Below are 22153 nucleotides of genomic sequence, written 5' to 3' on the forward strand. Positions count from 1 at the left end.
TTCGCTAATGCATGTTCGAGCCGTTTCAACTCTTCGATCAGATGTCGGTCCGCGCATCCCGAAAACTAGGCAGGATGAGACGGCTCGTGCCTTACAGTATGCAATTCAACACACACAACGCGTACAGAAATCGCTTGATTCCATCGTGCCGCTCCGACGCGACGCACCTTAGTCACATCGTTGCATGTGCTGCAGGATCATTCTTTCCCATTCGCGCAGCCCTTGATCGCCAACTGTTTGCGCATTGGTCGGTGCTGCAAGTTCTTCAAGCCCACGCTCAAAGACGGACCAAGGGATGCAATTGCCCGTATGAAAGGCTCCTTGCCGCGTCCGTACAAGTTTTACAACATGCGCAGCACTCCCACATGCGGTCCCTAGGTCATGTACGATCGATCGTACGTACGTGCCGGAGGACACAGTCATTTTGAGTGAGAACGCTGGCGGGCCCAGTGATGTGTTTCTTATATCGGCACAGTTCTCAGAGTCTGCTGGTGCGGCTACATTTTCCGGGTTAATGGGATCTTTCGAGTCTGCAGCTGGTGCATGAGCCTGTGTGTTTGTCGAGCCATTCGCATGAGAAATCGCATTCGGACCCGCCGGGTCAGTGCACATCTTATCTGCATTTTGATCAGAGCGCATCGTATCGAGCCCATTCGCTTCGCTGCCAGCTAATTCTCTAACATGTGATACGAGAACTTTTTCATCATCCGACACTTCCCTGTCTGGAGGCATGTAAGAATGTGACGCGCCTGGAAGCCATGCCACAAGTTCCAGCTCCTCTACTGTTACATTTCGCGGCTCAATCGGGCGTGGAAGTGGAAGACCCTCTCGCGCGTATTCAAAGAGCCGCTTGCCGTCCATACGAAGTGCACTAAACAGCGGCGGCAGCTGCTGAACAGAGCCCCGGAATAAATGCAACTTGGCACGCAGCATATCTTCTGTTACATGCGCATACGGAGCGCGTTTCATGACCGGATCTTTGCAGTCATAGGAAGTAGTTGCTGTTCCAAGGAGTCCTGTCGTTTCGTATTCTTTCGTACAGTGTAAAAACTGCTGCAGTTGCTTCGTTCCATGGTGGATGCCGATTACAAGTACACCTTCTGCTAACGGATCTAAAGTTCCGCCTTGACCTATTTTTGGTGGAAGTCTCCCACACCGTTGAAGCAATTCACGTTCCCATGGCTTCAAGCGCTTCGATGGCTTCGCCTGCTTCGGTGTATGAGGTGCATAGAATAGGTCGGACGATGCCAAGAGCGGCTTCAGTCGATCCAGCAACTCCATTGACGTCGGTCCACTTGGTTTTAATATGCCGAAAAGACACGACAATGGCCTATCTGGTTCTCCTCTCATACCCAAGCGCCGTCCTGTTGAGAAAAAACACTTGGATCCTAATGGCATCCAGTGTTCGAAGGACGACTAATCCACCTTTTTGCTGTTGCCAACACAAACCCAGTTTTGTGGAGAAGTGATAATAGAATTACCACTTTAGACGACACGAATGGATGTGGATCAATAATTTCGTCGCCCAGACTTTTACGTAATCACTACTCACGAGTCATGCACATCATCTTGTCACCCTATGTGTCATTTGAGCGTCATCGCTAGCGTTTGTGTTGACGGCGCCCGGATCTCGCGAATGTGATGACAGCATTGCTTAGATTGAGGAGTACTTTTACGTCTTGGAATCTAGCAGACAACATTTACAACTATAGCAAACGGCGATACTGCACTAGCTCTTTTGCTCCACCAAGTGCACCGCCGTATGATGTGCTGTTCTGCGGCTCCGACGCATTTGCGTGTGCGGCATTAGAACGACTTCTTGGTAGTACGGGCGTTTGTCGATCAATACATGTACTAACACCGCCTGATGTCCTGCATGCGTGGGGTGCACGGCGAATGCGCGTCTCACCTGTAAAACAACTCGCTGAGCAAAAGCATGTACCTGTTTCGACTGTGCCAAAAGAAGGACTCGAGGCATTTACTCTCCCACCATCTATTTGTGAATCAAAATCACCTCTGCTCATAACAGCTTCATTTGGACATCGAATTCCAACTTCTATGTTGTCTCACTTCCCGTCGACATCACTTGCGATCAATTTGCATCCATCCATGCTTCCTGATCTTAGAGGTGCAGCACCACTTCAATGGGCAATCGCACGACAGTATACCCAGACAGGTATTACTGTACAGCAATTGCACCCAACACACTTTGATCGTGGTGGTATACTGAAACAAGTGATCGTGAACATACCAACTAGTTGCACATACCCCGCACTTGTTGAGGAACTCGCGCCACGCGGTGCTGAGCTTCTGGTTGACGTTGTAGCAAGACTACCGGAATGCCATGCCCGTTTGATCCCACAAGACTCAACACATGCAACCCGAGCACCGAAACTAGCGCCACGTTTCTCACAGATCCGATGGGATGCATGGAATGCGGCCATGATAGACGCGCGTATGCGAGCGTTCGGATATACGCAGCCATTAACAACGACGCTTATACCTGCAACTTCTCAATTTAGCCCTGCACCATGCATTATTCATGAAGGACATGTGTTGTTGGAGACACCATCGGAAGCGAAGAGCCTGGAGAAGCCTGGACAGGGCGTCTACGTCAGCCACGGAGGATTCTTGGCGTTCAAAACTATATCAGGCATGTATGGCATCACACGCATACAGACACGAGGAAAACCAGCGCGCTTATCACAGGATTGGTGGCGCGGTTTCCGAGACCGAGCTGATGACCAAGGCAGAATTCAGTTTGCCTAATAAGCCAATCATGTGCTCGATAATGATGGTAGTGACGAAATTCAAGATCGTTTTATGGCAGCCGCGATAGTGCCGGGCCGGATTGGTATGTAGCTGCCTGCGATGCGTCGTAAGATGGAGGTGGTAGTCCTGATGTTGAGGATGCATTGTTTTGGGCTTCAGCACGCGCCTCAGCCTCCTTGGCTTGTCTTGCCTCTGCTGCCTTGGACGATGCTCCTGGCACACGGCGCGGCGGTGGCAAGATGGGCGCATTACTAGGTGGTGGCACAGCTGTGCGGTTTCCGGCACCTCCGACGGGGCCAGAAGCGCCAGGAGTGCTATCAGCACCAGCTGAGCTAGCCGTGCTAGCGCCGGAAGTCCGGAATGCCTCCTCATTTCTCTTCAGTGCCGCAATGTCTTCGTCAGTCGCCTCATAGCTACCTGGAGAAGGACCGGTTGGAATGGCACTTGTGCCCATGTATTCTGGTCGGTCCTCTGCCTGGTAAAGTGCTTGCCAAATGGGCATGCACGTGTGAGGGATCTGGTGCTTAGGGAGTTTATTGTCTAGGATCGTGTCAATGGGAATATCTGGATAGTTGTAGAAGCGAGAGTTTTCATCAGACCGCGTTAGGAAAATGGAGCCATCGAGCTGTGCGCCCGCATAAAATCCTTTCGATTTCACATACGAAAGACACGGTGACGCTTCTATGCCGGAGTCAACAATAGCACCGTTCCCGACTGGTCCTGCCGCAAGAGACAGTTCGCCACCCACACTGACTTTGGGGCGCTTGAAAGCATCCACAGCCTCCTGCGTGCGAAGCACAAGTACCACGTCGTATACGTCCACACCAATGACGAGACCCCAACCCACAGTATGAACCAAGATACCAGAAGGACAGCCCCAGTCGCCATTCTCATCACGAGAGAGTACAATACCTGAACCACCAGCGCCAGACCACACGAGGCCTGAGCGAAATACGGTAAAGATGGCTACGCCTTTCGCACCGCGAAGCACGTTCGGAGGTATGTTGTACAGGACTTTCTGGGTTTTCCGATGCGCATACTCGTCCGTAACTTGCCCGTCCTTGTATGGTGTATTAGGTGCGTCGCCCTCTTTTACCTCAGCACCACCCTGTGAGAATGTCGACACAATACGCGCACATTTGTCAATTTCACCCTCTAAAGCAGTTGGATAGAATGCCTCTAGTCCAAATCGACCGAGTTGTCGATTGGTCCAATGACCAATAGGGTCGAAAGTGCGCCATGCACTAGTCTCGACTTTCTTTGCTGCACATCATGAGCTGATAGCCATTAGCACGAACCTGTCGAGTATGCCTTTTCTTTCCAATTATCCCACGAGGATGACGATGAGGATGACATACTCCTCGAGAATTGGCGCCGACTTGCGTTATCAAGTTATGAGGGAGGGATTGGACGGTGAGCCACGAAACTCTAATGGAAAGGGAATTTCTGCTCGCGACAGCCGAGCACGAATGAGGGCGCGTGCGTTCCGGGCTGTGTCACAAGGGTGGGTGTGTGAGGATTGGCGCTGGGACTAGGAAATATGCACGGCCAGATGCTCTCAATGACTCTCCACATCAGGTTCTTCCGCTCGCACGGTGCGCATCCCGCTCTTGACGGAGCCGCAGCTTCATGTTGCCTCCGAACCTCCACGACCACGGTTAACATGAGCTTGACGATCCAATCGCAAAACAAGGTGTTTGAGGGTGTACTGACCAAATACTCATTCCGTTCAAAGGTGTTGGGTGGACTTGAGGCCAAAATGAATGTATTTTTGCCTGAGAGTGCCAATGCCGGACACAAGGTGCCGGTTCTCTATTTCCTGTCTGGCTTGACGTGCACGGAGGACAACGCGGCCCAGAAGGGCCACTTTTTTGAGGCTGCAGCAAAGGAGCAGCTAGCCATTGTGTTCCCAGATACAAGTCCACGAGGTGCAAACATTCCAGGTGAGGAAGATAGCTGGGACTTCGGCACGGGCGCTGGCTTCTATGTGAATGCGACCAAAGAGCCATGGAATAAATACTACAACATGTACGATCATGTGCTGAAAGAAATCCCTCAATTGATTGCATCGGAACAAATCCCAATCGACGTGAGTCGAGCATCTATTTTCGGGCATTCCATGGGCGGACATGGTGCTCTAGTCATGTACCTCCGCGAACAAGCCCATTTCCGCTCGGTCTCTGCATTTGCTCCAATTTGTCATCCAACAAACTGCGAAACAGGCAAGAAGCTGTTTGAGGGCTACCTGGCTGGTGGTATTGATGATGGAAAGCAGTATGACGCGGCGGTCCTGCTAAGCAAGCTGGAGAGCTCACGTCAAGTCGATGTGTTAGTGGACTGCGGGCTGAACGACAACTTTTACAAACAAAAACAACTGCAGCCAGAATCACTTGTTGAGGCTGGTAAGAAGAGTGGTATCGACACGGCACGCATCCAAGTGCGTTTGCATGATGGATACGATCACAGCTGTACGTCCATCGCGAATAAACTTTAAGCTAACACACACACAGACTACTTTGTGAGCACATTTGCTGCTGAGCACGTGCATTGGCACGCTAAGTTTTTGCGTTCATAGACAAAACAAGTCGCTAGCTTAGTTCTGTTGTGCTTTGTTATTACGCTTGCGGCGTTTGCCAGCAGACTTCTTGGGCTCTTTGGCTGAAGTAAACCCAGTCGTCTCTTGCTCTGGCGATATGACGCTCTCGGATGGAATATCCTGGCGATGTTCGTCCTTGTCATCATTTTTATCCATCACCTCAGGCGCCGTTTCCTTTGATGCACCGGCAAGGGAATGGAATAATTGGAAAGGCCAGGTCGATTTGAGCGTGGGAGATTCGGATTCGGGCAACGGCTCAACGGGAACGAGCTCGCCAGACTTCGCATCATTTACAACCATGCTCCCATCAGCGAAGACAATCACTTCCACAATTGTCGGAGCTTCATCTGTCGCGGGCATAGGCGCGTTCATGGCCTCACGGACCTTGTTTGCTTCAGCATCCCAGTCGACCTTACCGGAAATGATGTCACATTGAGCCGGCGCAGGCGGCATTTCGCCGAAGCCATGGATCGGGACTTGGACCTTCTTCTGCTGTGGATGTGGCCTAGACTTCAAGGTCTTTGATGCCGATGCAGGAGTCTGGAACGCAGCACCCCAGGCAACCGCCAGCGCACTGCGACGCAAGTTTTCAATCTGCTTTTGGTTTCTACGCCAGGACGATATTTGGATCAAATACTGCACACCCACGGACAAGGAGAGGACCAGTGAAAGGACCATGAGCAATCCGGGGCGGAAGCGCGAGTAAAAGTAGCCAGTTCCGCGCCATTTTGGAAAGCCATTCGAGAGGAAGTGATTGTAGCGATCACGACGCTCGTCACGCAAAATACGATGAATCAGACCCAACTGCTCAAATCGTCGATGTACTTCGGGCGTATTGGGGTTTTTGTCAGGACTGCAGAACGGTATTAGCAAACACTGCAACAACGGTAGACAGGCGCATAAACACGCTAGCATGTAACTCATACATACTGCCACTCTAAGCTCCTTTCTCGGTAAGCTTTTCGGATGTCGGACAAGGAAGCGGACGGACTCAGGCCCATGAACGAATAAAAGTTTACACCTTCGCCCTCCGACTTTTCCAGAGCGTTCTGAAGCTCAAAAATCTGGCTGTTATTACGCGCAGTCTTTGCACGAACATACTTCAACATCACTCTTGTCCCAATCTCCAGCAGCCAATGCACCGAGTATGCTTATGGCAAAGACCGCCAGTAGCAGGAGAACGCGCTTCATTTGCATGATGTGGTTCGTCGTCGAATATTAGTCCCAGACCCGATGAATAACGAACAGCCTGAATTTATCCCGATCTATCTTACATTGTGTCGCTACTTCTTTGTCAGCCAGTGTGCGAAAGAATTCCAACACTCGTATATAGTCACGACACGGCGTCTGTCTCGTATTGAATTTTGGCTAGGGTACAAATAGCAAACAAGCGACCGATCCTAGAAGACATGTATCATAGTTTGTCGATTCTTGCTTGTTCGTCATACACATGTGTGTATGTGGGTTCATTATATACTTTGCCACGTCTCTTTGCGTGGTGCCGTAAACGCCCGTTGGAAAAGCACAGATATCGCGACAATCCACACGTCATCATCGAGCGACTCGCTTCGGCGTGTACAGCGACAATTATAAACCTTATTGCCACAGCCACCCTGTTAAGGAGATGCGACGTACTTCCCGAACAGCAGCCATTTCGAACATTGCACACTCTTCGTCTGCTAGGTCTCCCCATGCCAGAACCGACGTTTCTGACATCCCAGTTCTTCCCCTTCAACCCATCAGTAGGTGTGTTTCTCGGGCGCATCGGCTGGATATGTGCACAATCTCTCATGTTAACATCGTGCCTGTATATCGGGACATTTTTTGCCAAGCTGCTCGACCACTTGTCATCCCAACGCGAGTCTAAATCGCCCGAACCTAGGGACACCTGGCTTCAATGCCTACGAAACTACATCATTGTATGTACGCAGCTGATGCGAATGCTTACGTGCAGGGTCCGTGCACAGAGGAATTGGTGTTTCGTTCATGTATGCTGACTAGCATTCAACACTTGAATCCACATGTTTCAAAAGCTACACTCATGTTGACACCGCCGCTGTACTTCGGCATCGCCCATATACATCATGCGTGGGAATCGCTGAAGCAAGGTGGATTCACAAAACGCGCAGGGCGACTGGCATTCCAGAGTAGTGGTATGTATAATACCGGACACGACTTAATGACTCAACCCCGCAGCCTTGCAGTTCACTTACACATCCGTGTTTGGATGGTATGCGGACTTTTTATTCATGCGCACTGGCACGGTATGGGCACCGCTAACCGCACACATCCTTTGTAATGTCATGGGACTCCCAAAGTTTTCAACGCATCGTAACGGGAGCCCTATGAAGTATATTCAAGTATGTGCCCATTTAACAGGCTTCGCTCTTTTTATAATTTCACTCATGCCCCTGACTTCCACGTCTGCTCCTGGCTCATTGAAGGCATAATAATCCACCTCAGCCTGCTAGCGACTGCTAGCAATACAAATCAGCAACATCTTACACCAAGCCCTCGAATACATGTACTAGTTCCATGTGCCTAAAATGTATCTACAGCAAGATATCTCGACACACAGTCGATAGGTTGAGGAGGGGATACTAGGAATTTACTTGCCGCCGAACTGGTTGCTCAGGTTGTTAACCTGGTCCTGGGCCTGCTTGCCCAGGTTACCGGCCTGCTCCTGGGCTTGCTTGCCAAAGTTGCCTGCCTGTTCCTTGGCCTGGCCAGCATACTCTCCGGCCTGCTGCGAGATGCTCTGGCCACCCTGGCCACCTTGACCAAAGTTGCTGATCTGGTCCTTGGCTTGACCAGCGAGTTCCTGGGCCTTGCTGCCAGCCTGCGATACAGCTAAACTGTTAGACTAGCTCATTCAGCGGAACAACATGCAACGTACCGTCTTGAGCCTGATTCATGAAGTTCGACATTATAATACGTTGTTGGTAAGGATGTAGGTGGTACAGAACAACGGTATTTATGTGTTTCAAGCCTGCCCACGCGCCAAGGTTCGGCGGTGCAACTGCGGGACTTCGCAGGTTGTTCCCGATTGATACAGCCCCATCTGTGCGTCCACGCGTAGATCGAGTGCCCTTGTGAACCAATAGAACCACCTGATGTTATGTCAGCACGGGGATTTGGTGAAAAGATGTCATTCTTGAAACATCCGAAGGATGTTCCATGAAACCATGATTGGTCCTTTCATGTGATCGATGCACCCCACGTCGCAATAGTTCATTTCGATTGGCTCATTTGAGTCGGGGAGAATGCCGGTTTGTCGCGATTGTCAATGCGCAGGGTCCATCTGCAAATCACTGGGTTTAAACGCGCCTAACTGAAATACTCCACTCCATGAGGACTCGCTGGGCGAAGAAGAAAATTCCCCACGGCTGATTCGACCAATATTATGTCTGTATCTACTTAGCTCATACGTAGTGCACTAAAAAGGAAGCATGAATTCGTGTTAGTTGGTGGCGAGCAAAGATGGCAGTGTCCCGAATTGTCGGTGTGAGCAAGTATAGTGGTGAAGGCTGTGTGAAAGAAAAGGAGTGTGAAAATGAGATGAGTACAGTTTCAGAAAGAACACGTTTCGGCTTGACGCGTGCAATTCCCGCACGAAGGAGATAGCCAAATTTGCTGCTGGATAATATAGTTATCTCAACTCAATCTGCACTGCCACGTATGCGCACCTATACGGCTCTAGGCTTTCAAATTGCTGATGGCCGACAAATTATGCGGGCACAGAACCAAATTTCAGCTTAGTCATCACAGACGACGACTCGTTTAGCACGTCCATGACCAGGCGATAGATGCTGACGAGAGTTTTCCGAATCACTACAGCATCTTGGCGACTTGAACAGCTAAGTCCAAAACATTGTTGGCCTCGATTCAAGTGTACGATGGAATCTTACCTCGTTGATGAGCGGAACACGTCAATGGCGGCCGTGCGTACGGCATGCTCCATCACGACAAAAGTGTTTAAAACACTTACGACTGCCGAATCTGTCACAAAGAAAGACAAGTCTCCAGTAACTATCGGCGACTTTAGTGCACAAGCAACGATCAACTACATTTTAAATAAGAAGTTCCCGCACGACGGCATCGTCGCTGAAGAGACCTCGTCCGATCTTCAGGGAGAGGCCGGGAAGACGAACAGAGACAAAGTGTGTGCACTAGTGAACGAAGCTCTGCAGGCATCAGGGGAAATTCAAGCCCCCTTATCTGATGATGATATTCTTGCAACAATAGACAAGGGCGCATTTCAGGGTGGACGCCAGTCACGTTTCTGGACACTTGATCCCATCGACGGGACCAAAGGCTTTTTGCGCGGTGGACAATATGCTGTATGTCTTGCACTTATTGTCGATGGAAATGTTGAGCTGGGTGTGATGGGATGTCCGAACCTGCCTTGTGACAAGAGCAAGCCGAAGCCTGCCGATGGTGAAATACGCACATCGTCCATGGAAGGTCTTGGTGTAATGTTCGTTGCCTTGCGAGGGCATGGCGCATATTCTGTGCCTATTGATGATGTTCATGCACCACTAGTGCCTGTCTGTATGCGAGACTTGCAAGGCGATATCCGGCAAGCGACGTTCTGTGAGTCAGTAGACGCGGGACATTCGTCTCTTGGCACAAATGCACGCATTGCCGAGTTACTAGGTATGGGCGATCGGCACGTGCGTATGGACAGTCAGGCCAAGTATGGAAGTATCTCAAGGGGTGATGGAGATGTCTACTTACGTCTGCCTGTCGGAGATGGCAGCTACCAAGAAAAAATCTGGGACCATGCTTCGGGTTCCCTGCTTGTTGAAGAAGCCGGCGGTAAAGTCACGGACATTGCAGCACGACCCTTGAACTTTGGTCTTGGCCGTTTGCTGTCCGCCAATAAGGGTGTGGTGGCGTGTCAAGCTAATATGCACGCCAAGGTCATTGATGCTGTGGCCCAGGCACTTGAGGAAGAGGGCCGTGCGTCGCTACTGAAATAGATGTGTAAAATAGGTCACATTTATCTCATGGAGAACATGTGTGGAGATGTCGTTCACTGTCATGATCTTGGAATACGTTCTTGCCGACAGCCTCTACTCTTAGTTCGCCCATGCATCAACAACGAATTAGCAACCTAAATTGACACTCACCGTTCACCTGCGATTATAAGACAATAAAAGCTAACCAGGATAAACTGAAAATCCCACGCTCTTTTTTTGACTGAGCCAGCCTCGACGTGAAAGATGCACTAGGCGCAGGAAAGCTATGTCGCCAATCCAAGACGACCATGCTTTTCCTCTGATAGGTACTAGGACACATATTGCAACTTGCTGAAAATAAATTCATATGTGCATGTAGGAAAAAGAACATAGATGATTCACAGAATACATTGTCAGTGAGTCTATCATGGAATCCGAGTCACTACAATTTCGGCATGTGCATACTACGTGATGTTGACATTCCCCTATCACCCGAAGATCAGGGTTCGTATGAAAAAGGTCCCAATATGCATACATCATATATCAAAGCTTGACTGGGGCCCAGGCTTCGAGAAGATGTTTATCAACCAAATGGGTGAACTTTTCGACAGCTCATTGCATGCGCAGATGCGTCGCTCTCTATCCACCCCGACGCTGCTGGGCTATACTGCATACAAGAATGAAATTGACCCGTCGTTTCGGCTCCTTCGTAGTATTCAACATATCTGTTGCGACATGCAAGATTTCAAGCATTATTGCAGCGGTGTGGAAAGCAACTCTTTAGGTTCAGTCTATTTAATTAGTGCGGACGCATTAGCGATACGAATCAACATCATTTAAACCTAGGAATCGCAGCCGCGCTCAAAAGTATTCACGTAGGAAGACACAGCGTATCACTTTGACCCTTGCTACTAAGCGCAAATGCCGGGGCTTCTGAGCGAAATCATAAAGAAATGCGTGCCTGTGACAAGCTATGTCGGTTTATTCGGACTGGCGTTGATCGCATAGCGCTATATAAGGTCTTTCCGACAGCGGAGTTCTTGTGATGACTACCAAATTACAGAATTACCGCGAAAGACATCACGCTCAACTGAATGGCCGTACTTATGGCAGTGCATGTATAAAGCTACGTCGGTCGCCGGAGCAAGCGACGCAGAGCTCTGGACATTGTCGCAATAACGCGTATACATATAACACATCCATGTACACAGTGCATCAACGTCAGCATAAAACTAGTACTACGTCTAGCGCATCAACGAAGTAAGAATATCAGATAAAACACGTGGAATATCTTTCGTGTCTTCTGCGACAAAAGCGCGGCCTGGCAAGGCCTTGGCGATATGGCCTGCTTCGGCGCCGCCCTTGTCAATAAAGATGACCGCCGCCTTAACTTTCTCATCTCGTTTCAATGCGGAACCGAGAACCTGGGGCGTGATGGCATAGCGGCCCAGATTCGCATCCGATAGTGCAATAACAAAGTAATCATCAGCATCTTGCGACCGAACATCCTTGATTGACTGTGTGATGCACTCGACCGTGTTGTCGCCAGTCATGCAGTACTGTGTGTAGGCGACGATATCACGCAGAATCCGGAAGCGATCTCCATCAGTTTTAGGCATCGATCCCAACTTGACTAGCGGGATGACCACCTGATCACCGGAGTGGGCAACGATGTCGAACTCAAAACGCGTAGGGTCAACACGCTGCATGGCTTCCATCACCATTAGGCATGTCTCGAGCTCGCGTGTGAGACGACCGTCAAATTGCATGTGATACATCGACGCTGAAGCATCCAAGATAATGCGGATGCGCTTCGGCTTCATCTGTGGTGCGCCAATTTCAGGAGGGGCTTCACTACGACGTTTGAAGATGGCGCGCTCACCAACCAGGCCCTCACCGAGGCGACGCTCGTCGAGCTGGCCTTCTTGCTGGCGAACAAGCCACCGGCGCTCGTGCTCGTTGGCCGTAAGTCCATTCAGCACGTTTGCCAGATGCAAGACCTGACCTTCGACATTGGCCTTGACCGACTGCATGAACCGAGCCTCGTCACGGTCTAGGCGGTCTTCAGCCAATTTCTCAGCAAGTGCTTTCTTTGCCATTTCGCGCGCCTCAGCCTGAATGTGCTCGGGCACATCCTCTTTCAGCTCCTTGGGGATTTGGTGAATTTTATGGCCCTTGTACAGCCGCTCAAAGCCGCCACGTCCGCCGAGTCCCGCAGTGTCACGGCCGCCCGTGCCCCCACGCCATGTGTTGCCGCCGACATGCGGGTCATTGTTCGGGTCGTCCTTGCCCTTCTTAGGCTTGTCGAGACTCGTATCACCCTTAGGCCTGTACTCGACGCGCAGCTGCTTCTTTTTCGCCTGCACTTCGAGCTTCCTCTGTACCTGCTCAAGTGTGATACCACCGAGTTTCAGCCCATGGTTCGCAAACACACGCGCGATGATTTTGAGCGACTCGGGCTTGTGCAAGTCAAAGGCAAGTGCATTCAGCATGACATCGCCGAGTGTCTCATCGTCATAGCGACTCAAGTGGCGGACAATATGAATCAGCTCACGTAATGAGTATGGGTGGCTTATCTGGTCCTGATCAAATGCCTCGCGCAAATCGTGGAATGACAACACAAGCGAGCGAATTAACTCCTTATCAACATTGGGAGCCATTCGGCCAAGCAGCTGCACCTCGGACTCGACATCTGGATTGGAAACAGCATACGAGCTGAAGCCTTCTCCGACAACGTCCGTGAACGTATTACCCAGGAACGGCCACCCAGGTCGATTCGCCAGGAGAACAAGACGGAAGTCAGGGTGCACAGTGATAGCATCTGCATCAGCGACGGTGCCCTGTGGCACGACCCGACGACCATCTGGAAGCGTCAATTCACCGCGCTCAGCAAGCGACTTGAATACGGCCGACACAGACGCCGAACACTTGTCGACTTCGTCAACCACAATCACTCGGCCCAGCTTAATTGCACGCACGAGTGGTGAGTCCGAGTATTTGAGCTGGCCATCCTCTAAGTACGCACGCTGCAGCAGCTCACCCACTGTTGAATCGCGGTTCATTTGAATGTATTCGCGCGGCCGATCAAGAAGCTCAAGTACCTGGTCGATCGTTTTATTCTTGCCTGTCCCCTGCGCTCCCATCAACAGGAGGTGCTCGCCAAGAATTTCAAGATCCTGCGCAAATGAGTACATCAGACCTGTCTGCTGCGTGTTGTGGAAGAAGGAGCCGTGTGCGTTCGGAATCAACGACGCGCCTTCGGGATCATGCTCCCGCCAGTGGAACCTGCGCAGAGCCAGTTGCTCTGTCCCATTTTCGTCGACGAATCGCAGCATGTCACCATCGACGATTGGCGGCATTAGGCGCAGCGGTGGCTTATACTGGAATGCGCCTTCAAAGCCATGCGGTACAATCTTCGCTTGCAAAAGCGTTTGATGCACGACATCACGCACAGTTCGCGGTAGGAAGTCACACAACTGGTTCCGGAAAATCAAGTTGTACAGGTCCTCATCAGGCCACTTGGAAAGTCGCCGAGCAATTCGAATAAGCTGTCGTGTACCAAAGCGGCGCGCCTTGTGAAGTCCCACGTTTGTGTCTGTTGCCTGCGCGCGGTATTCATGCACGAATGCAAAGAGTGCATCCAGACTGGCACTAGGGGCTGCACCTGCTTGCTTCATTACAACCGCACGTTCTTCGGCATCCGACATGGGTGGCGCAGCGAGCGTGGCAAACATAGTAGCTGCGCTTTCTGTGAGCCAATTTCCCACTTTCGGGGCCGTCGCAATGATGCGCAGGCTTGGCGACATGTGGCACACTTGGCCACTGACCAACTGGCTCGACACTGGTACGTCCGCCTCTGTTGTGAGACGCGTGCCTTCCCACAGCTCCATCTCTCGGTCCTGCGTCAGGCGGGAAAGGCTTTCGAGCGTAGAGCCCAGTACGTCAGCGCCTGCAAGATGCACAAGCGAGCCACGGAGTGCTGCAGACGTCAGCGGCGCTGGATGCCAGACAGTTGCGCCATCAGGTGTAGTTGCACGTCGCATCAATAGCTCTGTTCCACTAATGTCTTTCCAGAGCCATATCGTCTCCACAGGGTATCCCAGTAAGGCACCGAACAAATGAATGCAGGTCGATTTAGACGAAGATGCTTGCGTATGTAACTCATTATCGAGAGAGCTTGGTACCAGAGCAATATCACGGCCGATGCTATGCAGCTGCAACATCGCTGACAGGAGCGAGCGCACTCGGGGCGTTAGAGAAACATGCATCTCCTCAAGCGCCGTTAGTGGCACGAGGGGGAGGGGACCACATGGGACCTCTGTTGTCACAGATGCAGCACTCTCATGGCGGAACGTTAAGCGCGCCGTGCTCGGAGACGTGCGTTCATTATGATGGATTGTGTAGCCAGATAACCCCAGTCCTGACGAGAACATGTGTGAGGTACCGACGCCTTTGTGTAGTGCAACGCGCGTGAGCATTTCGTGAAGAGAAGAGCGTTTCTTTTTGTCAAACGACAAAAGCGCAGGATACGCCGTGCTGAGCAAGGCTAGGGTTGATTCTGCGACAGGTGTATCAGCGTCTGCTGGTCCAGCGGGCTTGGGCATATTCTTGGATGGTGGGTACAAACAGGCCATATCTCGCAGCAGAGGCATCGCCGTGGTCGGAACGTGAGGAAGCAGCTCTGTTGATGGCAAAATGCCCTCTTGAAGACTAGCTTCCGCATTCATGTGAAGGAGAGTAAGCCATTCATTCCAGCGCTCGAGTAGGGAGGAGCCCTGTTTTGTAGAATCAGAGATAGGTGGTGGTGCGAAAACGGCTCCCTCGACCCAACGTGCTTGAAACCGCGAGCGGAATGGGGGATCAAGGGGATGTCCACGATACGGAGGCACAGGCAGACCCAAACAGAACACACGAAAGTCTGGATGCACGGGAATAAAGCGAGCATGCGCGTTACCACTATCCTGTTGAAGCTGATGATTAGCAGCAGTGAGTCGTTCAGCCGGTACCAGCTGCGTGCCATCCGCCAGATTCTGCTCACGATTCTCGAGAATATTGTTGAGAATCGGCATGACTCCACGCTCTGCACGCTCAATGCCGTCGAGAATCAGGATGCGACCATGTTTCATAGCTCGAACGACAGGGCCATCATCGTAGCGCAGATTGCCGCCCGCTTCGAGAGAGCGCTGCTGGAGCAGCTCGGCCTCACCTATATCGCGGTGCAGCGACACGTATTCGACAGGCACTTGGATGAGTGCAGCGAAGGTCTGACACAATCGGCGTGTGTAGGGGCCAGGCGGTGAGGATAGAAACACATCCTGGCGCAGCTGCCATTTTTTTCCAAGAAACTCTAAGTGTTCGAGCACGATTGGGTCCTCTAAATCAAGGAGGAGTCTTTCCGGGGGAATGCGTTCAGGTGCATCCGCGGCATGCACGGGAATGGCGACGTGTGGACCAAGGCGGAACGTGCCAAGTTCATTAGCGGCTGAGAGAGATTTCGCCGGATATTGCAAGCTAGCGTGGAAGTGCCGGGTCACAGCATCAAGCCGCCGGCGCGACGTGTCTTGGACCATTTTGAGCGGACGAGTGAGACTTGCCAATGTTCCTCTTGGGTGACGACGCATCCACAAGCACAAGAGAATGAACAATGGTGGCAGTGGTGAAGAGGCGTTCTTGGCGTGAGAACAAGTAGTAGGGGAATGTCGACTATGGAATATGTGGAGAACTCAACCAGGTGGTGGCGTAGATTGGTTTCAGCGTATCAAAGAATTCCAGCTGCAACTTTACCAAAGGGCGGAGGTGACAAGCTACGTGTGGGGGGCCGCGTCATCGAAATGGAAACATGGAACCGTCAGTGGAGGCAACGCGTCGCAGCCCAAAGAGGTCGGGAGTGGCGCAAAAGGCTGATGGCGGTGGCTTGGTTCTGAGATCGTGTGGAGGATGAAGGGCAGGAAGATGGTGTGGTGGTCGGCCGAGCGCACGGGGCGCCCGTCGTCAAACACGCCGGCGGCGCATGTTGGTCGTGGCGCGCGAATCCTCAGGGAATACTTGGTGACGTTCTTCGTGAATAGCTTGGCTGGGGCCATTCAACGACGGGAGCCGTTGGGTGGGCAGAACGCATGACGGACCCGGAGCATGCGCCGGGACCGTTGACCATGGAAAACGTGAAAAGGTTAGAGAGGGAGCAAGAGGCAGCGGCGTCAGAGGCGTGGGACGCCAACGTGAATGCCAACGCGAACGCCAATGTGTCAAGTGTGACTATGGACACGGCTGACATGCTTGGCGAAGGCCCGCGCCATGGAGCTTTGCTTCAGGCTGAAGCTGAGGATTGGGTGTTGCTTGAGTCTCCGTACATGACGCATTGGAATAATAAGCGACACAATACGAATGGGATTCCGCGTGCACGACGAGCATCAGATATGCCGGACTGGCGCATGCGTGAGCGGTTGCGGACGGTGACGGCGGCGCTGGTGATGTGCCTAAACATTGGTGTGGATCCGCCGGATGTAAGCAAGACAAACCCATGCTCAAAGCTCATCTGCTGGATGGATCCCGAGTCTCTGGACGCGTCGAAAGCGCTCCCGGCGATAGGACGCAACTTGCAGGTCCAGTTCGAGACGCTGAGTATGAAGACGCGCTACAAGCAGTATTTGGATCCGATTGTTGAAGAGACGAAGCGCTTTTGTACGAATTTGCGGCGTACTGCGAAGGACGAGCGAGTGCTGTTTTACTATAATGGCTACGGGGTGCCGAAGCCGACGCCAGGCGGCGAGATCTGGGTGTTTAACAAGGCGTACACGCAGTATATTCCTCTGACGCTGTACGACTTGCAGACATGGCTCGGGCAGCCGTGCATCTATGTGTGGGATACAAGCGCCGCGGGCCACATTGTCGCGAACTTCCGGCGTCTTGCAGAAGCTCGTGCAGAAGATGAAATCAAGGCGGCGTTGGCCGAAGGACGTGAGCCGCCGCCGATGCCTAGTCCAGATGGTATCACGATTGATGCGACAGGAGAGCCGCAGTTCCCACTGCGTGATTCGATCCATCTCGCGGCATGCGGCGCAGACGAAGTGCTGCCGATGAATCCGGATCTCCCTGCGGACCTATTTACTTGTTGCCTAACATCGCCGATTGAGATCTCTCTTCGCTGGTTCGTGCTGCAGAATCCGCTGCCGAGTCCACTGAATGTCGACATGGTGATGAATATCCCAGGCCGGCTCCAGGACCGGCGCACGCCGTTGGGCGAGCTAAACTGGACACTCACTGCGGTCACTGACACCATCGCTTGGACTGTGCTTCCACGAGCGCTCTTTCGTCGCTTCTTCCGCGACGATCTCATGGTCGCTGCGCTCCTGCGCAACTACTTGCTGGCAGAACGAATCATGCGGTTCTACCACTGCACGCCTGTGAGTCATCCGCGACTGCCTCCGACGCACAATCACCCGCTATGGGACAGCTGGGACCTTGCTGTTGACCAGTGTCTTTCGCAGTTGCCGACTCTGCTGGCCAAGGAGCAAGCACGCGCGGATGCCGAGAATCTCGGCATCCCTATGCCGCCGCATCTCGCCTCGTTCGAATACCGGCACTCGACGTTCTTCAGCGAGCAGTTGAAAGCATTTGAAGTGTGGCTTTCGCAGGGCGATGTGAGCCGGCATCCGCCGCGTCGACGAGTGCAGCGGCATCCGGTCGTGCGGGTGAATGGCAGCTCCATGTCAGACGTGTCAACATCGTTGTCGGCGACGTCGTCACTAGCAGCCAAAGCCGTAGCCTCAGCAGCGGCCTCGGCCACGGGAACGACCACAGTGGCTCCGTCGTCCGCGGTCCCGGACTTGGCGTCGTCGACCTCTGGGCTGGGAGTGGTATCGATGCATCGACGTCAGAGCGCTGGCCCTGGCTCCATGACGGGTGTAGCTTCCGGCACGGTTGAGGACTCAGACTCGGACACCGATTCGGTCGCCGACGATCCTGACGCGAAGGCGACCCTGAGCCGTGAACACGATCCCCCATCGCAACTACCCATCGTTCTCCAGGTTCTTCTGTCGCAGGTGCATCGCTTGCGAGCCCTGATTCTTCTGAGCCAGTTCTTGGACCTGGGGCCCTGGGCTGTCAACCTGGCCCTGAGTATTGGGATTTTCCCGTATGTGCTCAAGCTTCTGCAGAGTCCAGCTGCTGATCTCAAGCCAGTACTGATCTATATCTGGGCAAGGATCCTGGCTGTCGATCATAGCTGTCAAGTCGACCTGCTCCGTGATAATGGCTACCTGTACTTTGCAGCGGTTTTAAGCCCGTTCCAGCCAGGGCAGATGCCAGGCCACGGTGTAGCAGCGGTACCAACGACTGCCGTCCCCAGCACTGCCGCACCCGCGGTGGCGACCGATGCCCATCCCATGGCACATGCGCACGGTGGTGCGGCCGCTGGCTCTGTACCCAATGTGGGTGGAGCAGGCGCAGGGCAGACGCTGCCGATTCCGAATGTAAGTGAGCACCGGGCAATGTGCGCGTTTATTCTCGCTGTCTTTTGCCAGGACTTTTCACTGGGTCAGGATGCATGTCTCGAAACTGACGTGATGGACGCCTGCCTTGAGCATTTGGAGGATGACGATTATTTACTCCGCCAGTGGTCTGCACTGTGCCTGGCTCAGCTCTGGGACAACAATGACGTGGGAAAGGCACGTGCGATTGCCAAAGATGCGCATGGTAAGCTATGCTGCCTGCTGAGCGATGCGTCTCCTGAAGTTCGTGCGGCCATTCTGTATGCGCTGGGTGTGCTGCTCGGCACAAGTGGCGGTGCCTTGTGTGATGCATCGGATGGGGCGACGTCGAGCGATAGGCGGCGTGAGCGGGCGCGTGGCGCCGGCCGACCGCCGTGCATATGTACGGGGGCACTGACAGGTCTTACGCCCGCGCGGCAGCGGAACATGGAAGTTGGCATCGCGATGGCCATCCTTGCCTCAGGAAGCGACTGCAGTCCGTTGGTGCGCAAGGAGCTGGTCATTGCTCTGAGTGCGCTCGTGCACCACTACCATGGGTTCTTTGTGCTTGCAGCGTACCTATGCTATATGCGCGATACGGCTGTGTACGGTGAAGAAACACCGACGCAGCACGCAGCTGCTGCGCCGGCTGATATGAATGCAGATATCGAGGAGCGCCTCACACAGGAAGAGCGGCTTCTTACCGGCATTGTGAGGGGCATCATCCAGCATGGTGAGTCCGTTGAGACGAGTGATATCGCGAATGTGCCTGCATTTGTCACTTTGTTTGTGGCTCTGCTGGACCTGAGTGTCGATGCGCATCCGGAAGTGGCTAATCTGGCCAGCACTGTCGTTGACCAGATCATGGCGGCTCTCGTGGAGCATGGCGCGTTATATGCGGACAATTCGACCATGCGTCAAAAGAGTCTTGAGCAACTATCTCAGCCCCACATCATGCCGACGGCCGCAGAGCCCCTGTCTGCTGCTGCGAACCATACTAGCTCGCTCGCAGGTGCCGCGGGGGCCTTGGGCGCTACTGCGACAAAGTCTCGTGGGTCTGTCTCCTCGCTCCCTAGTGGTATGAATACCCGGGCCAGTGCCAGTGCCAGTGCCAATGCCAGTGCCACTGACAGTCGAGCGCGTCCAAATGCCGCCTCGCATGGTGTTGGGGTAGGAGCGGGTGTAGGATCAGGAGCAGGCTATGCCGCAGCTCCACCTGCAGCCGCCACGGTAGGACTGCCGGGCTATCCATCGGACCGTGGCTTTGTCGACCCAAGTGGTGACGAACCTGCAGGGCGCGGCTCGACGATTGCGCGTACGATCCGGGCAATCTCATCCATTGCGGGGACACCCGCTCCCTCGCATGCGCCGGCCAAAGTGGCGCCTGTCTTGACGAGTGTCGCGGCACCTACGCGAGCGGCAGCGGCCTCGGCTGATGGTACACCCATCGCGACGTACAAGGCGCCCTACGGCGGTGGCAGTCAGCAGCCTGTGTGCATGACAAGCCAGGATTCATTTAGTGCGGGCATGCCGACAGCACGTTCGCGACGCGAAGTCCACATTGAAGATGCGTTAGCCGAGTGCATTGCCGCTGATTTACACCGTCTCAGTGTGCGTGGTCGCGACGACACGCCGCCCACCACCTGGCTTGGCCGTGTGCAGGAGCAGCTGCCGCTCAAGAGTCGCCTGTTCGAGTGGTGCAGCGAGTACTACACAGAGCCGCAGATGAAGTCTGCCGAGGCCGATGAGCCAGGCAGCTCGCAGTACAACCGGCAGATGTGGCGCAGGCAACGGTGTGAGCAGCACATGGCCGAGGCGATGGAGCAGGTCGGCGATGCGGGCTCGGTGCGATGGAGCGAACGCGTGGGCATGCTCACTATGCCATCGGCTGTGCAGATGCTGTGCTTCCACGAGTACGATCCACATGTCGTGAGTGTGACGGACCAGGACACACTATGTGTGTGGGACTGGCAGGAACAGCGCCTCCTTTCGTCGTTCTGCAATGGCCACCGGCCACACGGGCCTGTCACGTCGCTCGCGTTCATCAACGAAGAAGTGGATGCGTTGCTCCTGACCGGTGCTGCGGATGGGCACGTCCACATCTACCGGCAATATGCGCGTGGCTGCGGCTCCAAACACGGGCCCGAGCTTGTGAGTGCATTCCGTGTGCTGCCGGATCTCCTTCGCAGTCGCTACCCCAGTGGTGTGAGAGTCACATGGCAGCAGGTCAGCGGCCGTCTGCTGGCAGGCGGTGACAGTCGTCTTGTGCGACTATGGGACGCTCATCGCGAGCTTTGTATATCGGATGTGCCGACACACGTAAACTCGTGTGCCACGTCGCTGACGAGCGACACCGACATAGGCCATCTGTTCATGGCCGGCTTTGGCGACGGCTCCATCGGCGTATACGACCAGCGCAATCCACCCACATCCAGCCTTGTGCAGCTGTGGGAAGAACACAATGCGTGGGTGCAGACTGTGCATCTGCAAAGGCATGGCGCTCGCGAGCTTGTGTCAGCCAGTGTTGATGGCCAGGTCCGCGTGTGGGACATCCGAGCGAGATCATCTGTGCTCCAGTGCTCAGCTGCTTGGGACCACGCGTCTACGCTTTCTGACATGGCCGTGCACGACCGCATTCCCGTGCTCGCTGCCACGAGCTCGCCGCGTCCTGGCGGCTCGTCGCATATCCACACTACCCAGATGTACAGCCTCGCTGACCTCTCGCCCTTGGGACGCCCGTATCAGCGTCCTTTGCAGGCTCCCTCGCTACTCTCGAGTGGTCCTGCTCGGTCTCTGCGCGATCGATTCACTCCGCCATCGCGCTACTCGCCCAGCACGAGCATCGTCGCTTTCCATCCACACCATCCTGTCCTGGCGTTTGGTGGACCTGATCATCTAGTGGAGATCTTCCGCTACGTATAGCGACTGTAGACATGATTTTTCTGTCTCGTTCAAGTGCATCGCTCCTGTGCACATAGGCGCTGCGCGCTCTTGCAGCTGCGTTTGTAAGAATCGTTTGAGCGAATAGGTCAGGATCGCCCTTTCGACCTCGGGCTTCGTCCGCAACGAGCTCGTCACCTCTATGTCACCCAGCCCCGCAGCTGCGAACGAACGAGCCACGTCGGCCGCATCCATCGTCCAGTCGTTCTCGTCAATGCCCTCGCCGTCTTCGCCGAACTGCTCCCAATCCACGTCGGCGCCCAGGTCCACGCCAAGATCCACACCCAAATCAAAGCCATCTTCATCCTCTTCCTCGTCGACCCAGTCCTGCTCGATGCGCTCTTCCAACGGCGCATTCGCCCTCACGTGTCTTGTGTGATTCGCCTCCATCTTCATCTGGCCCTGTCTGTACTCAT

At 53.7% G+C, this 22153-nt stretch overlaps 10 protein-coding genes across 10 annotated transcripts; 5 read left to right on the top strand and 5 right to left on the bottom strand.

Moving 5' to 3' along the window:
* Window positions 1-168: 168 nt before the first annotated feature.
* On the bottom strand, window positions 169-1281 carry MGL_3378 (uncharacterized protein; the record flags this gene model as incomplete). The annotated part of the gene is made up of 1 exon (XM_001729291.1): window positions 169-1281. The coding sequence occupies one exon, from the start codon at window positions 1279-1281 to the stop codon at window positions 169-171; it is 1113 nt and encodes a 370-aa protein (XP_001729343.1).
* Window positions 1282-1896: 615 nt separating this feature from the next.
* On the top strand, window positions 1897-2769 carry MGL_3379 (uncharacterized protein; the record flags this gene model as incomplete). Its single annotated transcript, XM_001729292.1, has 1 exon — window positions 1897-2769. One exon carries the CDS (start codon window positions 1897-1899, stop codon window positions 2767-2769), a length of 873 nt encoding a protein of 290 aa, XP_001729344.1.
* A 52-nt stretch (window positions 2770-2821) lies between these two features.
* MGL_3380 (uncharacterized protein) lies at window positions 2822-4128 on the bottom strand (the record flags this gene model as incomplete). The annotated part of the gene is made up of 2 exons (XM_001729293.1): window positions 2822-4035; window positions 4071-4128. The coding sequence occupies 2 exons, from the start codon at window positions 4126-4128 to the stop codon at window positions 2822-2824; spliced, it is 1272 nt and encodes a 423-aa protein (XP_001729345.1).
* A 307-nt stretch (window positions 4129-4435) lies between these two features.
* MGL_3381 (uncharacterized protein) lies at window positions 4436-5266 on the top strand (the record flags this gene model as incomplete). The annotated part of the gene is made up of 1 exon (XM_001729294.1): window positions 4436-5266. The coding sequence occupies one exon, from the start codon at window positions 4436-4438 to the stop codon at window positions 5264-5266; it is 831 nt and encodes a 276-aa protein (XP_001729346.1).
* A 99-nt stretch (window positions 5267-5365) lies between these two features.
* On the bottom strand, window positions 5366-6283 carry MGL_3382 (uncharacterized protein; the record flags this gene model as incomplete). Its single annotated transcript, XM_001729295.1, has 1 exon — window positions 5366-6283. One exon carries the CDS (start codon window positions 6281-6283, stop codon window positions 5366-5368), a length of 918 nt encoding a protein of 305 aa, XP_001729347.1.
* Window positions 6284-7059: 776 nt separating this feature from the next.
* On the top strand, window positions 7060-7818 carry MGL_3383 (uncharacterized protein; the record flags this gene model as incomplete). Its single annotated transcript, XM_001729296.1, has 3 exons — window positions 7060-7287; window positions 7323-7521; window positions 7565-7818. 3 exons carry the CDS (start codon window positions 7060-7062, stop codon window positions 7816-7818), a joined length of 681 nt encoding a protein of 226 aa, XP_001729348.1.
* Window positions 7819-7976: 158 nt separating this feature from the next.
* Window positions 7977-8295, bottom strand: MGL_3384 (uncharacterized protein; the record flags this gene model as incomplete). Its single annotated transcript, XM_001729297.1, has 2 exons — window positions 7977-8218; window positions 8265-8295. 2 exons carry the CDS (start codon window positions 8293-8295, stop codon window positions 7977-7979), a joined length of 273 nt encoding a protein of 90 aa, XP_001729349.1.
* A 969-nt stretch (window positions 8296-9264) lies between these two features.
* Window positions 9265-10350, top strand: MGL_3385 (uncharacterized protein; the record flags this gene model as incomplete). Its single annotated transcript, XM_001729298.1, has 1 exon — window positions 9265-10350. The coding sequence occupies one exon, from the start codon at window positions 9265-9267 to the stop codon at window positions 10348-10350; it is 1086 nt and encodes a 361-aa protein (XP_001729350.1).
* A 1223-nt stretch (window positions 10351-11573) lies between these two features.
* Window positions 11574-15899, bottom strand: MGL_3386 (uncharacterized protein; the record flags this gene model as incomplete). The annotated part of the gene is made up of 1 exon (XM_001729299.1): window positions 11574-15899. The coding sequence occupies one exon, from the start codon at window positions 15897-15899 to the stop codon at window positions 11574-11576; it is 4326 nt and encodes a 1441-aa protein (XP_001729351.1).
* Window positions 15900-16445: 546 nt separating this feature from the next.
* Window positions 16446-21719, top strand: MGL_3387 (uncharacterized protein; the record flags this gene model as incomplete). The annotated part of the gene is made up of 1 exon (XM_001729300.1): window positions 16446-21719. The coding sequence occupies one exon, from the start codon at window positions 16446-16448 to the stop codon at window positions 21717-21719; it is 5274 nt and encodes a 1757-aa protein (XP_001729352.1).
* Window positions 21720-22153: the final 434 nt, after the last annotated feature.

This window comes from Malassezia globosa (assembly GCF_000181695.2).
Source record: "Malassezia globosa CBS 7966 chromosome Unknown mgl_sf_9.1, whole genome shotgun sequence".
Lineage (NCBI taxonomy): Eukaryota > Fungi > Basidiomycota > Malasseziomycetes > Malasseziales > Malasseziaceae > Malassezia > Malassezia globosa.